The sequence below is a fragment of the Rhinopithecus roxellana genome, chromosome 9 (genome assembly GCF_007565055.1).
Source record: "Rhinopithecus roxellana isolate Shanxi Qingling chromosome 9, ASM756505v1, whole genome shotgun sequence".
NCBI classification, from domain to species: domain Eukaryota; kingdom Metazoa; phylum Chordata; class Mammalia; order Primates; family Cercopithecidae; genus Rhinopithecus; species Rhinopithecus roxellana.
This window is the reverse complement of record NC_044557.1, coordinates 109,991,157-110,010,478: the sequence shown is the minus strand read 5'-3', so window position 1 is coordinate 110,010,478 and position 19,322 is coordinate 109,991,157. Positions and strand designations below refer to the sequence as shown.

The 19,322-nt window shown below is 43.3% G+C and overlaps 1 protein-coding gene across 2 annotated transcripts in view; it reads left to right on the top strand.

Annotated features, from left to right (window-relative positions):
* The first annotated feature begins 277 nt into the window (after positions 1-277).
* TNFRSF10B (TNF receptor superfamily member 10b) overlaps positions 278-19,322 on the top strand; it is a 51,179-nt gene continuing 32,134 nt past the window's right edge. For both annotated transcript variants that reach the window (XM_010365391.2, XM_010365390.2), the window contains exon 1: positions 278-786. In XM_010365391.2, coding sequence (XP_010363693.1) covers positions 637-786 — 150 coding nt within the window. In that variant the 5' untranslated portion in view covers positions 278-636. The remainder of the gene's footprint in view (positions 787-19,322) is intronic.

The following is a 19,322-nucleotide window of genomic DNA, read 5'->3' as shown; positions in this document are numbered from 1 at the left end:
AGAAAGAGAAGGAAGAAAGAAGGAAGGAAAGAAATGAGAAAGAAGGAAAGAAGAAAGAGAGAGAGAACGAGAGAACAGGAAGGACAGCTGCCGCTGGGAAGGGGAGAGGATCCAGACGCGCCTGGAAAGCGGACTCTGAACCTCAAGACCCTGTCTGTTCACAGCCAAGCGCGCGACCCTGGGAGGCGTCAACTCCCCTAGGCGCCTCACTCAACTCATTCTCCCCCAGTTTCGGTGCCTGTCCTGGCGCAGACAGGACCCAGAAACAAACCACAGACCCGGGCGTAGCCGCCAGGGCGAAGGTTACTTTCGATACCTTCCCCTCCGCGCCCCACTTGGACGCGCTTGCGGAGGGTTACGTTGACAAGGCTCTTATTATTTATTTATTTTTTGTCACCAACCTGTGGCGGAATTTGCAGTTGCATATTGGCTCTGATTCGCCCCGCCCCGAATGACGCCTGCCTGGGGGCAGTGAAAGTACAGCCGCGCCGCCCCAACTCTGCCTGGACACAGAAATCAGCACGTGTCCCGCGAACTCCGCAATCTCTGTGCCCACAAAATACACGGACTAACGTCCGATCTACTTTAAGAGTTGAAACCTACGGGCCTGGGGGGCGAAGAGCGTTCCCTCCTGCCATGGGACAACGGGGACAGAGCGCCCCGGCCGCTTCGGGGGCCCGGAAAGGGCGCGGCCCAGGACCCAGGGAGGCGCCGGGAGCCAGGCCTGGGCTCGGCATCCTCAAGACCCTTGTGCTCGTCGTCGTCGCCGCCGCGGTACTGATGTCGGTGAGTCCCCGCCGCGGTCCCTGGCTGGGGAAGAGCGCTCCTGACGCGGGGAGCGGGCAGGGAGAGAGGGGGACACGGCGGGGGTGCGTGGCTCGTGTCGCCCGCGGCCGGGCATGTCCGGGCAAGACGTACCAGTCGCCGGAGTCGGGGGAAGAGCCGGGTCCCCGGGCTGGGCAGGAGCGACCCGGGCCGCGAAGGAGCAGAGCGCGCGTTCCACTTGGTGTAAATTCTGGAATCCAGTGAGGGAGAGCTACAAGGTGGGAATTCCCGAGTAAGCTGGGTGAAGCCACAGTGACGTCGTCGGACTTTCATTTTGTTTTCTTTCCTTACTTTCTTTTTCTTTCTTTCTCTTTTTCTTCCTTTCTTTCTTTCCCTCCCTTCCTTCCTCGCTCAGTTCCCGCCTTAATTTCTTTTCCTTTTGCGCCTTCGAATGAATTCCTAAAGGTGCTCATTGCAGATCGCTTTGAACCCGCGGCCAGCGAAGAACTCCCCTGTGGTTGCTGCGTCCCAGTGGTTCCGCGCGCGGGAGCGGCCGCGGGGGCAGCTGGAGAGGACCCTTCCCCTCCTTAGCGGCTCAACCCCTACGCGCGCGGGGCCGCTCATCGCCAATGCCAGTGTTTGGGGTTCCTTGGGAAAATGAGATTTAGAAGGGAGTCTGTGGCACTTGGGGCCTGACCTGCTTGATAGCAGCAGCTGCATTTTGGTCTGGCAAGAGCCTTTCTTGCCACCTTTCGGCAAATATCTATGATAATGGGGAAGGGACACAGGGTCGGCTTTGTAGGGAACAGCACGGTGTGCTCAGCGCCGGGAGAGATTGTGAATCATCACATTTTACAGAGGAGGAGACCGTAGCTCAGCGAGGGGAAGAGTGTGGGCCCAGACCTAACTCAAGACTGTACAGAGGGGCTGGAAGGGAGAGGAGGAACCGTGAAAGTAAGGTCAAGAGAATGCTGGTGTTGACCTAAAGAATATCAGTGTGAAGCACTGGAGTTTTATGGGATATTGTTACACACCTCATGTTGAGTTCACTGTTTCCTCCCCACACCACTGTGTGTCCTTGGTATCACCTCTGAGTGGAGGGAGGGCGGAATCGTCCTGATGAGGAAGGTGTACAGGGGCCTCGGCCTCCCCTTCCTGCTGTGGTTTCCGTGGGCCTAGGGCTCCCACGGCATCTTGCTTCTCTGTGGGTGGTGGATCTTTGGCCTCTGGCTGCTTTATATGATTTTTCTTAGCACTGGTTTGCAGTGATTTGGTTTGTTTGCCCTGTTGTGGTTTTTTCTATAAAGAATTTCTTGGATTTTTGGCTTTAGACTTTTATGTTCTTTCTACTTGGAAGATTTTTTTCTGTAAAGAAAGCCACAACTAGGTTGTGTTGAATTTCTCGGATTTGGGGTTTTAGAGTTTATGTTCTCCTTGGAGATTTTTCTGTAAAGAAAGCCACGACAACCGGGTCTGGTAGTTCATGCCTGTAATCTCAGCACTTTGGGAGGCCGAGGCGGGCAGATCACATGAGGTCAGGTGTTCAAGACCAGCCTGACCAACATGGTGAAACCCTGTCTCTACTAAAATTACAAAATTAGCCGGGTGGGCGCCTGTAATCCCAGCTACTTGGGAGGCAGAGGCTGCAGTGAGCAGAGATGGCGCCACTGCACTCCAGCCTGGGAGACAAAAGCAAGACTCCAAAAAAAAAAAAAAAGAAAAAAAGAAGAAGAAGAAGGAAGGCAGGAAGGAAGGAAGCCACAATAGAGTTATGTTGAATTTCTTGGATTTGGGGTTTTAGAGTTAATTTTGTTTGTTTGTTTGTTTTTGTGATGGAGTGTCACCTTTGTCGCCCAGGCTGGAGTGCAGTGGCCGGATCTCAGCTCACTGCAACCTCTACCTCCCGGGTTCACACCATTCTCCTGCCTCAGCCTCCTGAGTAGCTGGGACTACAGGCGCCTGCCACCACGCCCGGCTAATTTTTTGTATTTTTAGTAGAGACGGGGTTTCACAGTGTTAGCCAGGATGGTCTCGATCTCCTGACCTCGTGATCAGCCCACTTCAGCCTTCCAAAGTTCTGGGATTACAGGCGTGAGCCACCGTACCTGGCCGAGTTTATGTTCTGTTTGGAAGATTTTCAGCCATTATTTTTTCAAATACTCTGTCTCTTCTGGTGACCGTGGTCTTAATACATTTACGTTAGAATGTTAGATTTTGTATCAGAGTTAACTTAGTATCTGTTCTTTTTTTTGCCCCATCATTTTCTATGCTTCACTTTGGGTAGTTCCCAGTGAGGGCTCTTCAAGTTCATTGATCTGATTCTGCAGAATCTAACCTGCTGTTAATCTCATCTACTGTATATCAGACTTTTTTTTTTTTTGAACTTTAGAAGTTCTCTTTTGGCTTTTTTAGTATCTTTCATTTATTTCCTGATCTTCTTTGTGTGTGTGTTTTTTTTTTTTTTTTTTTTTGAGGCAGAGTCTCGCTCTGTCGCCCAGGCTGGAGTGCAGTGGCCGGATCTCAGCTCACTGCAAGCTCCGCCTCCCAGGTTTAGGCCATTCTCCTGCCTCAGCCTCCTGAGTAGCTGGGACTACAGGCGCCCGCCACCTCGCCCGGCTAGTTTTTTGTATTTTTTTTAGTAGAGACGGGGTTTCACCGTGTTAGCCAGGATGGTCTCGATCTCCTGACCTCGTGATCCGCCCGTCTCGGCCTCCCAAAGTGCTGGGATTACAGGCTTGAGCCACCGCGCCCGGCCTGTGTTTTTCTTTTTTGAGACAGGGTCTTACTCTGTCACCCAGGCTGGAGTGCAGTGGCACAGTCAGAACTCACTGCAGCCTCAACCTCTTGGGCTCAAGTGATCCTTCCACCTCGGCCTCCCAAGTACCTGGGACCACAGGCGCTTGCCACCACGCCTGGCTAATTTTTGTATTTTTAGTAGAGACCAGGTTTCACCATGTTGCCCAGGCTGGTCTCAAACTCCTGCGCTCAAGGAATCCTCCCATGTTGTCCTCCCAAAGTGTTGGGATTACAGGCCTGGGCCACCATGCCCAGCCTATGAGTTTGGTGGCGGTGTTTTTTGTTTCTCTTTTTTAAATATCCTTGAGTACATTTGTAAGCTTTAGATGACCTGTTTTAAGGTCTTTAATGTATCAACACCATTATATCTGTTATCACACCACTGTTTCTGTTGATTGCGTTTTGTTTCCTGCCTGTGGGGACATTTTTGGTTTTTTTCCATGCATAGTAATTTTTTATTGCATGACGTGAATTTTGCTTTCTTAGGTACTGAACATCATTGTGTTTTTTCAAAGTCTATTGGGTATTACTCTGGTCACAATTAGAAAACTGAGGATCAGTTTGCTCCTCTGATACTAGCTTTTAACTACGTATAACCATATGCCTTGTGTTCACTTTCCTTATTCAGAGGCTCATTTAGTTAACTACTAAGGGTATAGTGGTCAACTTCTGATGTAACTAGCCAGCACCCCTGGCATGTGGTCTGTCCACTGTGGGAAGGGGAACAGGAACATGCAGATCTCTCAGCCCTGCGTGGGCCACAATCTAGTCTTTCATTCCCTGGGTGGCTTCTTCTCAGGCACCCAGAGTCAGTCTCAGCAGACACTGGACACGTCCTCTGCAAGGAGCAGCTGCTTCTCCCAGTCTCTACCCTGCACTTGACCTCTGGAAGCTCCTGCCTGTGGTTCTCAACAGAGTCTACAGAGCTCTACAGGGTCCTCTGCCCCTGCTGCAGCTGGAGGCTGTCCTTATGCAGTGAGCTGAGGCCATAGCTAGTCTCACTGTCTGTGCTTGGCAGCGGGGGTGGGAGTGATTCATTCATCAGGTAGACGAGGAACCCTTTACTCTGGGAAAATCTGTGCCTGAGCTGGGGAAGGACAAATGAGCCCTGTGTGAATACTGCTCCCTGGAGCCCACAGTCCAGTGGAGCAGATGACAGCAGGGACCTCAATAACTATCAGGAAGCATGAGGTCCCACCATTGTCACCTCTCCTACCTCCAGAGTGGCTGTGCTGGCTCCAGAGATGTCATCCCTCCATATTTGACTGACAGAGGGAGGCTGTGCAGTCCCAAGGCTGCAGGTCATGGTAGTTTGGCTGGGATAATATGGTTTGCTTAAAATCAACATTGCGGGTAATGATCATAGTAATCAGAGTATGTGTTTAAGTTCTGTGTTCTAAGCGCTTTCCATACATATTAACACTGTCAGTTCACACAACAACCTATGTAGGAACTGTGATTATCCAGGGCAGTTTTAAGGATGTGGGTGACTCAGAGAAGAAAGAGAAGGTTTCTCGGGTTAATTTTTGACGAGAAATATTAGCAGGCGTTAGGCTCAAACTTGGTATAAAGCAAGGAGCCTGTGTCACAGGTGGGTGAGTCACAAGATAGGGAAACCCCGCCAATGACTCATGTCCGGGAGGAGGCAGGGTTCCTAGAATTCAATGGGTCAAGAACTGAATAAGCCAAACCCCTGGCCTCCCTTCTTCTTGTTTTCCTTCTCTCTCTTAACCATGCCCATGGACACCCCCATGAGCCCATTTCTGTGGCCCAACACAATCACACATCTCTGGCCACATGCCCATTCTCCCTCAAAAAGAGAGGCCCATGGATGGCACAGCCTCGTCCTGCACAGCAGAAAGAGTGAATGGTGATGAATGGATCTATATTATTTCAACTCTCCTACATTTTGTAATCATATTACAACATTAATTCAGCAGTACCTCTCTTGTTTTTACTCCCCTCCCCCATTACACTGGCTTCCTGTCTGTCTGGGATTCTGTCTGCATGAACTCTTTCCTCTATGTCCACTACTGTCCCTACCACCGATGGTATTTGTCACCTCTGCCTGAGCAGCCCCTCCAGACTCTTCACAAGTTCGTGGACTTTGGGGTTAATGATGGCTGTGCCTCAGCTCCTGTGAATGGAAACTGTGCTAAGGAAAGGAAGGGCCGTGTCGTGTTCCCGATATGCCATGGCTCCTTGCATACATGGTTGCCAGGCGCCTACATGTCTTCCATGAGTGAATGAATGGGTAATGTGGATTCTAGGAAGCTGCACTAATGCAGATGTCGTGTCCTCAGCCTGCTCATAGAGTGCGTTGAACGTGAGAGGTGGGGAGTGTGGCAGGCAGGCTGAGGACAGAACAGAGGATCTGAATAGAGTGTGGAGGATCACCCACATCCAGAGTCACCAAGGCCATTGTCAAGTTTTCACTGAGGACGTCCCCCATCAGATCTACCCTTTAGAGATCATTGTTCACCCAGTGGAGAGTGGATTAGATGAGTGACCTCAAGTGTGGCCTGGGCAGCATTTGGGATGGGTCCTAGTGGTTAGGGTGAGGGTCAGGTTGCATTATCATGAAGGAGGCAAGTGGCAGCTTACCAAGTGGTAACAAACTTGCCTTACAGCAGGTATAGGACACTCTATAAAGGAGGATATATTTTGACAATTTCATGATTGACTATTATAAATTTACTTTCCTTTTAAAGGCAATCAGAGCTGTTTAAGCTGATTTTTCTATAGCTGCTTGATTTAATTTCACTGAACCATAGTACATCATGGCGAAGGTGTAAAACTTACATTTTGTGGGTTTTTCTCATGATTATAGCTAACGTTTGAGGGATATCAGGATGTCTTAAGTTTTGGCTACATGGTTATGGGTGATTGCCATGGGGTATATCTAAACTGTGTTTTTAATTTTTCTTTAATAGTACTAAAATGAATTCATCAAAGAAGCAGAATACAAAATCAACTGGAAAAGTCAATTGTATTTCTATACACTACCAATGAACAATTCAAAAAAAGAAATTAGGAAAAAATCCATTTACAATAGTATCAAAAATAATAAAATAGGAGTAAACTCACCAAGGAGGTGGAAGACTTGTGCAATGAAAACTATAAAACATTACTGAAAGTAATTAAAGAATACAAAAATAAATGGAAAGCTATGCCATGATTATGGATTGTAAGACTAATTATGTCAACATTTCCTAAAGTGATCTATACATTCAATGTAATCTCTATCAAAATCCCAATTACATTTTTGCAGAAATGAAAAAATGTATTCTAAAATTCATATGGGATTTCTAGGGACCAGAATAGCCAAAACAATCTTGAAAATGAATAAAAATGTAGTAGGATTCATATTTCCTGATTTTCAAAATCTCCTGCAAAGCTGCAGTAATCAAAACAGCATGGTACTGGCATAAAAGCAGGCAAATAGATCAGTGGAATAGAATAGAGCAGCCAGAAATAAACCCTCACATATATGGCCAAATTATTTTTCACAAGGATGCCAAGACGGTTGAATGGAGAAAAGGGCCGTCTTTTCAATGAAGGGGGCTGGGAGAACTGGATATCCATATTCAAAAGACTGAAGTGAATCTTAGCCTAACATCATATATAAAAAATAGCTAAAAACAAAAACAAAAAAAAGATGTAAATGTAAGTGCTAAAACTACAGAACTCTTGAAATAAAATATAGGATAAAAATTTTGTGACATTGGATTTGGCAATAATGTCTTGCATATGACACCATGGACACAGGCAACGAAAGAAAATATACATATTTTGGACTTCATGAAAATCAGTAACTCGTATGCATCAAAAGATATAATTAACTGGATAAAAAGGCAAAACCCACAGAGTGAGAGAATATATTTGTAAGTCATATATCTGATAAGGTCTTAATATCTAAAGTACATAAAGAATTCCTATAGTCCAACAAAAGAAAAACAACCCAGTTAAAAATGGGCAACTGATTTTTATAAACATTCCTCCAAAGCAAATATACAAATGGTCAATAAGTATATGAAAAGATACTCTAATCACTAATCATTAGGGAACTGCTGTCAAAACCACAGAGATACCATCCTATACCCATCAGGATGATTATTATAAAAAACACACATACAGGACGGGCCCGGTGGCTCACGCCTGTAATCCCAGCACTTTGGGAGGCCGAGGTGGGCGGATCATGAGGTCAGGAGATCCAGACCATTCTGGCTAACACCGTGAAACTCCATCTCCACTTAAAAAAATACAAAAAAAATTGGCTTGGTGTGGTGGCGGGCGCCTGTAGTCCCAGCTACTGCAGAGGCTGAAGCAGAATGGCATGAACCCAGGAGGCAGAGCTTGCAGAGAGCCCAGATTGCACCACGGCACTCCAGCCTGGGCGACAGAGCTAGACTCCGTCTCAAACACACACACACACACACACACACACACACACACACACACACACACAGCATTAGCAAGGTTGTAGAGAAGTTGGAACCCTCGTACCCTGTTAATGGGAATGTAAAATGGTGCAGCCACTGTGGAAAACAGTTTGATAGTTTCTCAAAAGTAAAAACAGGATTACCAGATGATCCATCATTCCCACTTCTAGGTATATGTCCAAAAGAATTGAAAGCATGGTTTCAAACAGATGTTTGTACACCCACGTTTATAGCAGTATTATTCACAATAGCCAAAAAGTGGAAGAAACCCAGGTTGGACAGATCACTAGATAATGTGGTATATTCATACTATGGAGTATTACTCAGCCATGAAAAGGAAGGAAATACTGGCACATGCTACACAATGAATGAACATTAAAAACATGCTCAGCAAAATGCCATTTATAAAAGGACAAATGAAATAGGATTCCACTTATATGAGGTACCTAATGTAGTCAAATTCACAAAACCCAAAAGTAGAATGTTGGATGCCAGGAGTTGTAAGAAGGGAAGAATGCGAAGATGAAATAACTTCTGAGGATGGATAGTTGTGATTGTTGCACAACAACATTAATAAATGTAGTGTCACTGAACTACATACTTTAAAAGATTAAAAGATAAGTTTCATGTTATATATAATTTACCTTAGTTTTAATTTTTTTTTAGAAGAAAGCATTTATTATAGTCACTATAACAATTACATATAAAATGGAAATATTGTTGATTTAAAAAGCCAATGCACAGGCCGGGCATGGCGTGGCTCACACCTATAATCCCAGCACTTTGGGAGGGCAAAGCGAGTGGATATCCTGCGATCAGGAGTTCAAGAGCAGCCTAACCAACATGGAGAAACCCCATCTCTACTAAAAATACAAAATTAGCCGGGCATTGTGGCGCATGCCTGTAATCCCAGCTACTCGAGAAGCTGAGGCAGGAGAATCGCTTGAACCTGGGAGGCAGGAGGTTGCGGTGAGTTGAGATTATGCCATGGCACTCCAGCATGGGCAACAAGAGCGAAACTCCATCTGAAAAAAAAAAAAAACAAAAAGCCAATGTACAATTAAAATGGAATTCTAAAACATACTCAATTAACATTAAATATGCAGGTAAGAAGGAACAGGTAAAAGAAATAGAATTGACAAAAAATGGTAAAATTATAGAATTATTTTGGCTATATTAATAATTACACTAATTGTAAATCCACCAAAGACTATAACTCAAAGGTAGATATGGTTAGAAGGATGAAAAAGTGAGACTCAACTACATAATGTTTATAAGAGATGGAATTTTTTTTTTTTTTTTTTTTTTGAGACAGAGTCTTGGTCTATTGCCCAGGCTGGAGTACGGTGGCGGGATATCAGCTCACTGCAACCTCTGCCTGCTGGGTTCAAGTGATTCTCCTGCCTAAGCCTTCCAAGTAGCTGGGATTACAGGCAGGTGCCACCATGCCTGGCTAATTTTTGTATTTTTAGTAGAGATGGGGTTTCACCATATTGGCCAGTCTGGTCTTGAACACCAGACCTCAGGTGATCCCCCTGCCTCAGCCTCCCCAAGTGCTGAGATTACAGGCATGAGCCATTGTGCCCAGCCAAGAGATGGAATTTAAAAGCAAAATACAGGTATATTAGGAGCAAATGGATGAAAACAGAGATACCATTCAAGTAATAAGCCTTAATATCAAGTAATATTAAGATCAAGTAATGATCTTAATATCATATGAGGTGGATTTTAAGGCCAAGAATATTATAAGACATGAAAAGGGATCTTTGTAGTGTTGAAATAGTTATTTCATCCAGTAGGCATAATGAGCATAAAGTATATGTCCTCAATAATAGAGCTTCAAAATAAATGAAGCAAAAATTTACCCAGCACTTTGGGAGGGCAAGGTAGGCGGATTCACCTGAGGTCAGGAGTTTGAGACCAGCCTTGCCAAAATAGAGAAACCTTGTCTCTACTAAAAATACAAAAAGTAGCCAGGTGTGGTGGTGTACACCTGTAATCCCAGCTATTGGAGAGGCTAAGGTAGGTAAATCACTTGAACCCAGGAGGTTGAGGTTGCAGTGAGCCGATATCATGCCACAGCACTCCAGCCTGGGCAACAAAGTGAGACTCCAATCTCAAAAAAAAAAAAAAATTCAGAGGAAATTATAACACACTGTTTTAAGCAATTAATGGAACAATTTGACAAAAATATCAGTAAAGTCATAAAAGATCTGAACCACCTTGACTTAATTGGCATTTATAGAGCACACATGCATCTATTGAAAACTCATTCTCTTCTAGTGAAGATGGTACCCTCACTCATTTTATAGCCCATATTCTGGGCTATAAAATAAGTCTAAGTAAAGTTTCTTTTAAAAAAGAGAACTCATATCATGTATGTTCTCTGATCTCAATGAAATTCAATTGGAAGTAGATAAGAATGTCTATAAAGACCTCCAAATTTGGATGCTAAGCAACACACTTATAAATAATCCATGGGCCGGGTGCGGTGGCTCAAGCCTGCAATCCCAGCACTTTGGGAGGCCGAGACAGGCGGATCATAAGGTCAGGAGATCGAGACCATCCTGGCCTACACGGTGAAACCCCGTCTCTACTAAAAAATACAAAAAACTAGCCGGGCGAGGTGGCAGGCGCCTGTAGTCCCAGCTACTCGGGAGGCTGAGGCAGGAGAATGGCGTAAACCCGGGAGGCGGAGCTTGCAGTGAGCTGAGATCCGGTCACTGCACTCCAGCCTGGGCGACAGAGTGAGACTCCGTCTCAAAAAAATAAATAAATAAATAAATAAATAAATAAATAATCCATGGTTCAAAGGAGAAATTAAAAAGTAATTCAAAAATATTTCAAAATAAATGATAATGAAAACTTAACTTATCAAAACTTGTGGGGAAGCTATTAATATGTTTCTCTTTTTTTTTTTGAGATGGAGTCTCACTCTGTTGCCCAGGCTAGAGTGCAGTGGTGTGATTTCGGCTCATTATAACCTCTGCCTCCCAGGTTCAAGGGATCCTCCTGCCTCAGCCTCCTGAGTAGCTGGATTACAGGCACACACCACCACACCCAGCTAATTTTGGTATTTTTAGTAGAGACGGGGTTTCACCATGTTGGTCAGGCTGGTCTTGAACTTCTGACCTCATCACCCACCTGCCTTGGCCTCCCAAAGTGCTGGGATTACAGGCATGTGTCACCACGCCCGGCCACTAATATGGTTCTTAGAGTAAAATGTGTAGCTTTCAATGGTTCTATTAAAAGAATGGGAGTTAAGGGAAATGGAGAATGACCCTCAATGATATAGAGTTTCTTTTGGGGGTGATGAAAATGTTCTAAAATTGATTATAGTGATGGTGGCATAACTCCATGAGTATATTAAAAACCATTAAGCTATGCACTTTAAATGAGTGAATTATGTGAATATAATTGTTAATTATGTGAATTAGACCTCACCAAAGCTATTAAGAAAAAAAAGCACTGAATCAAATCCATGACCTGAAGAACCCCATTAATAAATTATAAAATGTAAGTGCAAATTAAAACCAAGGGAAATAACAAGGAGGGTTAAAAATCAATGTAATCGGCCGGGCGTGGTGGCTCAAGCCTGTAATCCCAGCACTTTGGGAGGCCGAGACGGGCGGATCACGAGGTCAGGAGATCGAGACCATCCTGGCTAACACGGTGAAACCCCGTCTCTACTAAAAATACAAAAAACTAGCCGGGCGAGGTGGCGGGCGCCTGTAGTCCCAGCTACTCGGGAGGCTGAGGCAGGAGAATGGCGTAAACCCGGGAGGCGGAGCTTGCAGTGAGCTGAGATCTGGCCACTGCACTCCAGTCCGGGAGACAGAGTGAGACTCCGCCTCAAAAAAAAAAAAAAAAAATCAATGTAATCGAATACAAACAATAAAAAGAATCAAACTGAATCAAAAGTTTGTTCTCTAAAACTATCAACAAAATGAATAACCTTCTAACTAGACGAACAGAGAAAAAAAGAGAACAGAAAGTACCAGTGTTAATCAGGAGTTAATGGTTTAGTATTAAAAACTATGCACCATTAAAAGGATAATAAAGAGATCTTATCAATAACTTTAGGCCAATAAATAAATTTGGTAACGTGGGTAAAATGGACAAAATCTTTCTTTTTTTTTGAAACGGGATCTCACTCTGTCTTCCAGACTGGAGTGCAGTGGCACGATCTCAACTCACTACAACCTCTGTCTCCTGAGTTCAAGCAATTCTCCTGCCTCAGCCTCGTAAGTAGCTGGGACTACAGGCATGTGCCACTATGCCCAGCTAATTTTTTTGTATTTTTAGTAGAGACACGGTTTGTCCATGTTGGTCAGGCTGGTCTTGAACTCCTGACCTCAAATGATCCGCCCGCCTTGGCCTCCCAAAGTGCTGAGATTACAGGCCTGAGCCACTGCGCCCAGCCGAAATAGAAGATGATTGAAAACATACGTCCTGTAATCCCAGCACTTTGGGAGGCCAAGACGGGCAGATCATGAATCAGGAGACTGAGACCATCCTGGCTAACACGGTGAAACCCCGTCTCTACTAAAAATACAAAAAAAATAACCGGGCGTGGTGGCGGGCGCCTGTAGTCCCAGCTACTCGAGAGGCTGAGGCAGGAGAATGGCATGAACCTGGGAGGCGGAGCTTGCAGTGAGTTGAGGTTGCGCTACTGCACTCCAGCCTGGGTGACACAGCAAGATTCCGTCTAAAAAAAAAAAAAGGCTCACGAAAATGCGTATATGTATTCAAGATTTTGGAACTGGCAATACTGATTGATCGTGGAAAAACGAATCACTTCTTTGAGTGGTCTTGTCAATTAGGATTATCTGAGAAGGGGCTATAGGGATTTTCTGTGGTTATCCTCACGTTGTATGATTTTAAATAAAGGATTTGGGTTATACATGTGTATGAATTTATCAAAACTTACTGAATGGTACACTTGAGAATTATGCATTTTGGCCATGCATGGTGGCTCATGCCTGTAAGCACTTTGGAAGGCCTCAATCACTTGAGGTTAGGAGTTCAAGACCAGTCTGGCCAACATGGTGAAACCCCATCTCTACTAAAGATATAAAAAAATTAGCCAGGCATAGTGGTGTGTGCCTGTAATCCCAGTTACTTGGGAGGCTGAGGCAGGAGGATAGCTTGAACCTGAGAGGCGGAAGCTGCAGTGAGCTAAGATCATGCCACTGCACTCCAGTCTGGGCAACAGAGTGAGACTCTGTCTAAATTGTCTGAATATATATACAAACAGTCTAAATTATATATTTTATATATATATATATATAAAATATATACGCATTTTGCTGTTGTGGGTATTCATTGCACAAATCTGCAAACTTTATCGAGTGCTTGAAAATTTTCATAATAAAATGTCGAAGGAGAGAACCTATCAGAAGGAGAGCCAGGGAAGACAGGAGAGAATAGGAATGTGACGGCAGAGAAAGGGGACATAGATGTCTGAAGCCAGGGAGGGCCCAGCCAGAGGAAGGGACAATTTGAGGGACACATGTTAGCTTCGCTGTCACCAAATACTGGACAGGCTTTTATGGAAGAGGGCTGCATTTTGTCTTGCTTAAATTCAGGCAGTTGAACTGAGCTCAACAAAATGTTTTCATTTTGACTTTTATAGTCTAAATTTCACTTTTTATCTTAAAACACTCTCAAAATTACAGGAAATTTGCAAAAACGACACAAATACTTTTCACTGAACCATCTGAAAACTCAGCATTGACTTCATGGACATCATTCCTCAACACTTTGGTGCATACTTTGTACAAATAAGAACATTCTCCCCCATAACCATGACATAGCATTCAAAATGAGAGCATTAACATCAACACATTACTACAGCTAATCCTCAGACTATATTCAAATTTCTCCAATATAGTGGGTACAGTGGCTCATGCCTGTAATCCCAGCACTTTGGGAAGTCGAGGCGGGAGGATCACTTGAGGTCAGGAGTTCAAGACGAGCCTGGACAACATGGTGAAACCCCATCTTTACCAAAAATGTGAAACATTAGCCAGGTGCAGTGGCATATAGCTGTAATCCCAGCTACTCGGGAGGCTGAGGCAGGAGAATCGCTTGAACCCAGGAGGCGGAGGTTGCAGTGAGCCGAGATCACGCCATTGCACTCCAGTCTGCGTGACAGAGCGAAACGCCATCTAAAAAAATAAAAAACAGAAAACAGAAAAAACACACCACCACCACCACCAACAAATTTCTCCAATAGCTCTTATGTCATTTATAGCACAGAGATCCTCTCCTGAATAGCTGTACTGTTGTTTTCTCTTGTCTGTGACTCTTTGGTATTTAGTGGGGCATTGACAGGATATTTTGGAGACAGCTTATCAGATACCTGTTTTTAAAAAAATATTTATTTGTGATAAAATTACTACACATATTTAGTAAAATTTACCATCATAACTATTTTAAATGTACAGTTCAGCTGTGTTAACATTCACATTGTTGTGTAACCAATCTCCAGAACACTTTTTGACTTGCAGAAGTGAAATCCTGTACCCATTAAATAGCTTCTAATTCTCCCCTTTACCCCGCCTCTGAAAACAACCATGCTTTCTGTTTTTATGAATTTAACTACTCTAAGTGCCTCATATAATTGGAATCATACAGTATTTGCCTTTTTTTTTTTTAGACAGTCTTGCTCTGTCACACATGCTAGAGTGCAAAGGTGTGATCTCCGCTCACTGCAACCTCTACCTCATGGGTTCAGATGATTCTCCTGCCTCAGCCTCCCGAGTAGCTGGGATTACAGGTGCCCGCCACCACACCTGGCTAATTTTTGTGTTTTAAGTAGAGACAGTGTTTCACCATGTTGGCCAGGATGGTCCTGAACTCCTGACCTCGGGTGATCCACCTGCCTCAGCTTCCCAAAGTGCTGGGATTACAGGTGTGACCCACCGCGCCCAGTCAGTATTCATCATTTCTGACTGGTTTATTTCATGTAGCGTAATGTCCTCAAGGTTCATCCATGTTGTCGCATTTGTCAGCATTTCCTTTTTCTAAGGTGAATAAAATTCCATTGTATGCATGTACCACATTTTATGTATCCATTCATATGATGGAGACAGATTGCTTCCCTCTTTCGGCTGTTGTGAATAATACTGCTTTAAACATGGGTGTACCAATATCTGTTTGAAACTCTACTTTTTTAAAGAAAAAAACGAATGATTCATTACATAAAATTATGCTTGCCAGAATACAGAAAAATTATTTCTTTTACCTTTACATATTTATGACAAGTACCAAGCAAAGTATAAGAACTGGAAGAACTCATTACAAATTACCAAAAAGTACTTATCTGGTGAAATTATTCAAGTCATGAATGCTAAATAAATTAATGCACTTCAAAATACATGAAGTGTAAAACAAGCATAGAAACAGTGATCTCGGCCAGGCGAGGTAACTCAAGCCTGTAATCCCAGCACTTCTGGAGGCAGAGGTGGGTGGATCGCTTGAGGTCAGGAGTTTGAGACCAGCCTGGCCAACATGGCAAAACCCCATCTCCACTAAAATACAAAAATTAGTCAGGCGTGGTCGTGGGTGCCTGTAATCTCAGTTACTTGAGAGGCTGAAGCAAGAGAATTGCCTGAACCTGGAAGGCAGAGGTTGCAGTGAGCCCCGATCATGCCACTACACTCTAGCTTGGGCCACAGAGCAAGACTCTTTCTCAAAAACAAAAAAAGTAAACAGTGGTCTTAAATGATGATTCCTTTCACAAAACTAACCAACAAAGAAGGAGCACAATGAAGTTTGTCAGGTTAGGCAGAAAAGAACAAGTCAAATATATTGTTGGGTGGGATTGAACAAAAACCAACATCTAGGCAACTAGGATTCCAAAAAGAAAAAGAAAACCTACATGAGTAATTAGGACTCAAAACAGAATAAGGATATTCCAATACTCTATATTGTTTTTCTACTAATAACAGAAAGAAGGATTTGGGCTGGGCACGGTGGCTCATGCCTGTAATCCCAGCACTTTGGGAGGCCGAGGTGGGCTGATCACTTGAGGTCAGGAGTTTGAGACCAACCTGGCCAACATGGTAAAGCCCTGTATCTACTAAAAATACAATAATTAGCTGGGCATGGTGGTGCATGCCTGTAATCCCAACTACTCGGGAGGCTGAGGCAGGAGAATTGCTTAAACCTGGGAGGCGGAGGTTGCAGTGAGCTGAGATCACGCCACTGCACTCCAGCCTCGGCGACAAGAGGGAAACTCAGTCTCTAAATAAATAAATAAATAAATATAAAAGAAGGATTTAGAGGCCAAGTATGACCTGTAGAGCCAGGTGCTCTCGAAGCATTTGCACTGAAGTCATCTTGGGATGGACATATAAATGAACTTTACTGTTACTCAAAGGTGAGAAAATGTATGCATTATAGCTGGGCACGGCGGCTCACACCTGTAATCCCAGCACTTTGGGAGGCCGAGGCTGGTGGATCACTTGAGGCCAGCAGTTCGTGACCAGCCTGGCCAACATGGCAAAACCACGTCTCTACAAAAAATACAAAAACTAGCCAGGTGTGGCGGCACACACCTGTAATCCCAGCTACTCGGGAGGCTGAGGCAGGATAATTGCTTGAACTCAATAGGTAGAGGTTGCAGTGAGCTGAGATCATACCACTGCACATCAGCCTAGGGGACAGAGCAAGACTCTGTCTCAAAAAACAACAACACAAAAACTTATGCATTATAAACGAAAGGAAAACAATTATACCTGAATAGGGCAAAAAGATTACACATAAAATGATCAAATGCATCTCTACTATGAAACTAAAATAATCTGCTTCCAAAGAATACCTTTGTACTTTAATGAGAGCAAAGCTTTTACCCTAACGAAAAGGCAAATGGGAGGTCTCTGGGAAGTTGGAATTGTCATAGCAAAAAAAAAGAAAAAAGAGAGATACCTACCAGAAAATATACATTAATGTCCATAATCTCATTTGTTAAAAAAAAAAAAAAAAGCTCAAATTAAACTTTTTTTTTTTTTTTTGAGACAGAGTCTTGCTCTGTCACCAGGCTGGAGTGCTGTGGCACAATCTCTGCTCACTGCAACCTCCCACTCCCTGGTTCAAGCGATTCTCCTGCCTCAGCCTCCTAAGTAGCTGGGATTACAGGCATGGACCACCACGCCAGGCTAATTTTTGTATTTTAGTAGAGACGGAGTTTTGCTATGTTGACCAGGATGGTCTCGATCTCCTGATCTCATGATCCACCCACCTCGGCCTTTCAAAGTGCTGGAATTACAGGCGTGAACCACTGGATCCGGCCATAATTAAACTATTTTTAAAATAAAAGTAATGAATAATATATATGTAATATGAATAATACGCCAAATTATTATATTCTATAGTCATAAGTGTTACTGATAAATACACTTGATTCATGCTACAAGAAAAAGAATTGAGACACTTACCTTCACATTTCGGAATTCCTGAGTCTTATCAGGCAAAAACAAGTCCTGAAAAAACAAAGTAAATCTACTTATTATAGTAGGGCATTTAGGTAATACTGTATTTATAGTTTTAAAGCTGACGACTCTAAGGACAGTATATATGTGCTTCAATGAAATTATAAACATGGAAACCCTGCTTTCAGTTCTTTTGGATATATACCCAGAAGTGGGATTGCTGGATCATCTGGTAATTCTACTTTTAATTTTTTGAGGAACCACCATACTGTTCCTGGACCAAACTGAGGGTCAGGCTGCTATTTCTTGCTACCCAATCATGAGATGCCAATGAACTGGGAATAAAGAGAGTTTTTATTTCTGTAACTGGTTATAGGGAGAAGGCCTGGAAATTATTGCCAGACCAACTCAAAATTACAAAGTGTTTCAGAGTTTATATACCTTCTAACCTATATGTCTACATGTAAGAGTGCATTCATCTAAAGACATAGGTGATTAACTTCTTTTAATCTATAACTAAGCTCTGAGTCCTGAAGACCTTCCTCTGGAGCCTCAGTAAATTTACTTAATCTAAATGGGTCCAGGTGCTGGGGTTGTTACCCTTATCTTGTCTCCTGCTAAACCACGGAGGTTTGGGGAGTTCCTTCAGACTTCCAATACACTTGTTTGTGGAGGCCTGGGGAGTTTCTTCAAAACCCCCAATAAAACTGGTTTAATCCTGAATAGGTCCTGTTAAGAATTCCTCTATTATTTTGTCATGCTTTAAGGCCTAGGCAAAACTCTTGATGGGCTTTTGTTACATTCCAGCCTTTGTATAAGGGCATTGGCTGTTTTTTTTTTTTTTTTTTTTTTTTTTTAAGCATTTAATAGTTAACTTAAGCACTTGATTAGTACTGAAACAGTTGTGATGGAGGCCTGCATTAGTGAAAACTGGACTGCCACAATCCCCACTGTCAATTTGTGCATGATTTCTATCATGCTTGTATATCTATTTATCATGAGAATCATAGGGAGATGGGGCGTCATAATCTTTCTGGCTACTTCCTGCTGAGAGAGGGTCGTCATTATGGGGCACCAAATGCACTGCTGGAGTGGAGGAGGTCGATTTGTTCCCGGTAGCACTCTGTTTTAGGGGCTTAGAGGCAGTGCCTGCTGAAACACCTAGTTTTCAGTTCACAGGGCTTTAAGAAAGCACAGCTTAGGTTTCAGTGATTTCCAGTTAGGGAAAATGGGGAAAAAGGAAAAGAGAAAGGAAAAAATTGAAAACATTTTTGAGACTTGCAGCCAGAAAAATTAGAATTTAATCCAAACTGTAGAAAATAATAAAAACTGAAAAACATTGAGGAAGACTAGAATTTAACAACAGGTGTAACTATAGTTTTTGAAATATAATTTTTTTCTCTCTAGTTTCCCATTTTTATTAAAAGACAAATCATGGTAGGACTGGTTTGCTTTATTGTACTTGTCCTAATTATTTGTATACCTTGCAGCAAGAATAATAATTTTTTACGTACGCCTTTTAAATTGGCTTTGATAGAACTTTGTTCCGTAGAAGGAATCTGAGATAAGACCCTTCTAAGCCGAGCCCAACCATGGATTTGTACCATCAAATACCTATGAGTTGGGTGAATTCCTCTCTTTTTGAGGTTTCAAGATAACTTGGGGTTCCCGGCCTGTCAGAAAGTGACATTCTTTACTTACCACAGGTCAGAAACCCTGTACAGGGTCTATGTACACAAAATATGAGGCCAGTTTCCAAGGGCTTTCTTGGCTTCATAAGTCAAGTTTGATTCCTTAAAGGAGAGCAAAGTCAAAGCCTTGGTAAAATAACCAGTTTTTCCAATCGTGTCCTGTTACAAAAGAAAACAGATTCTTACTGCAC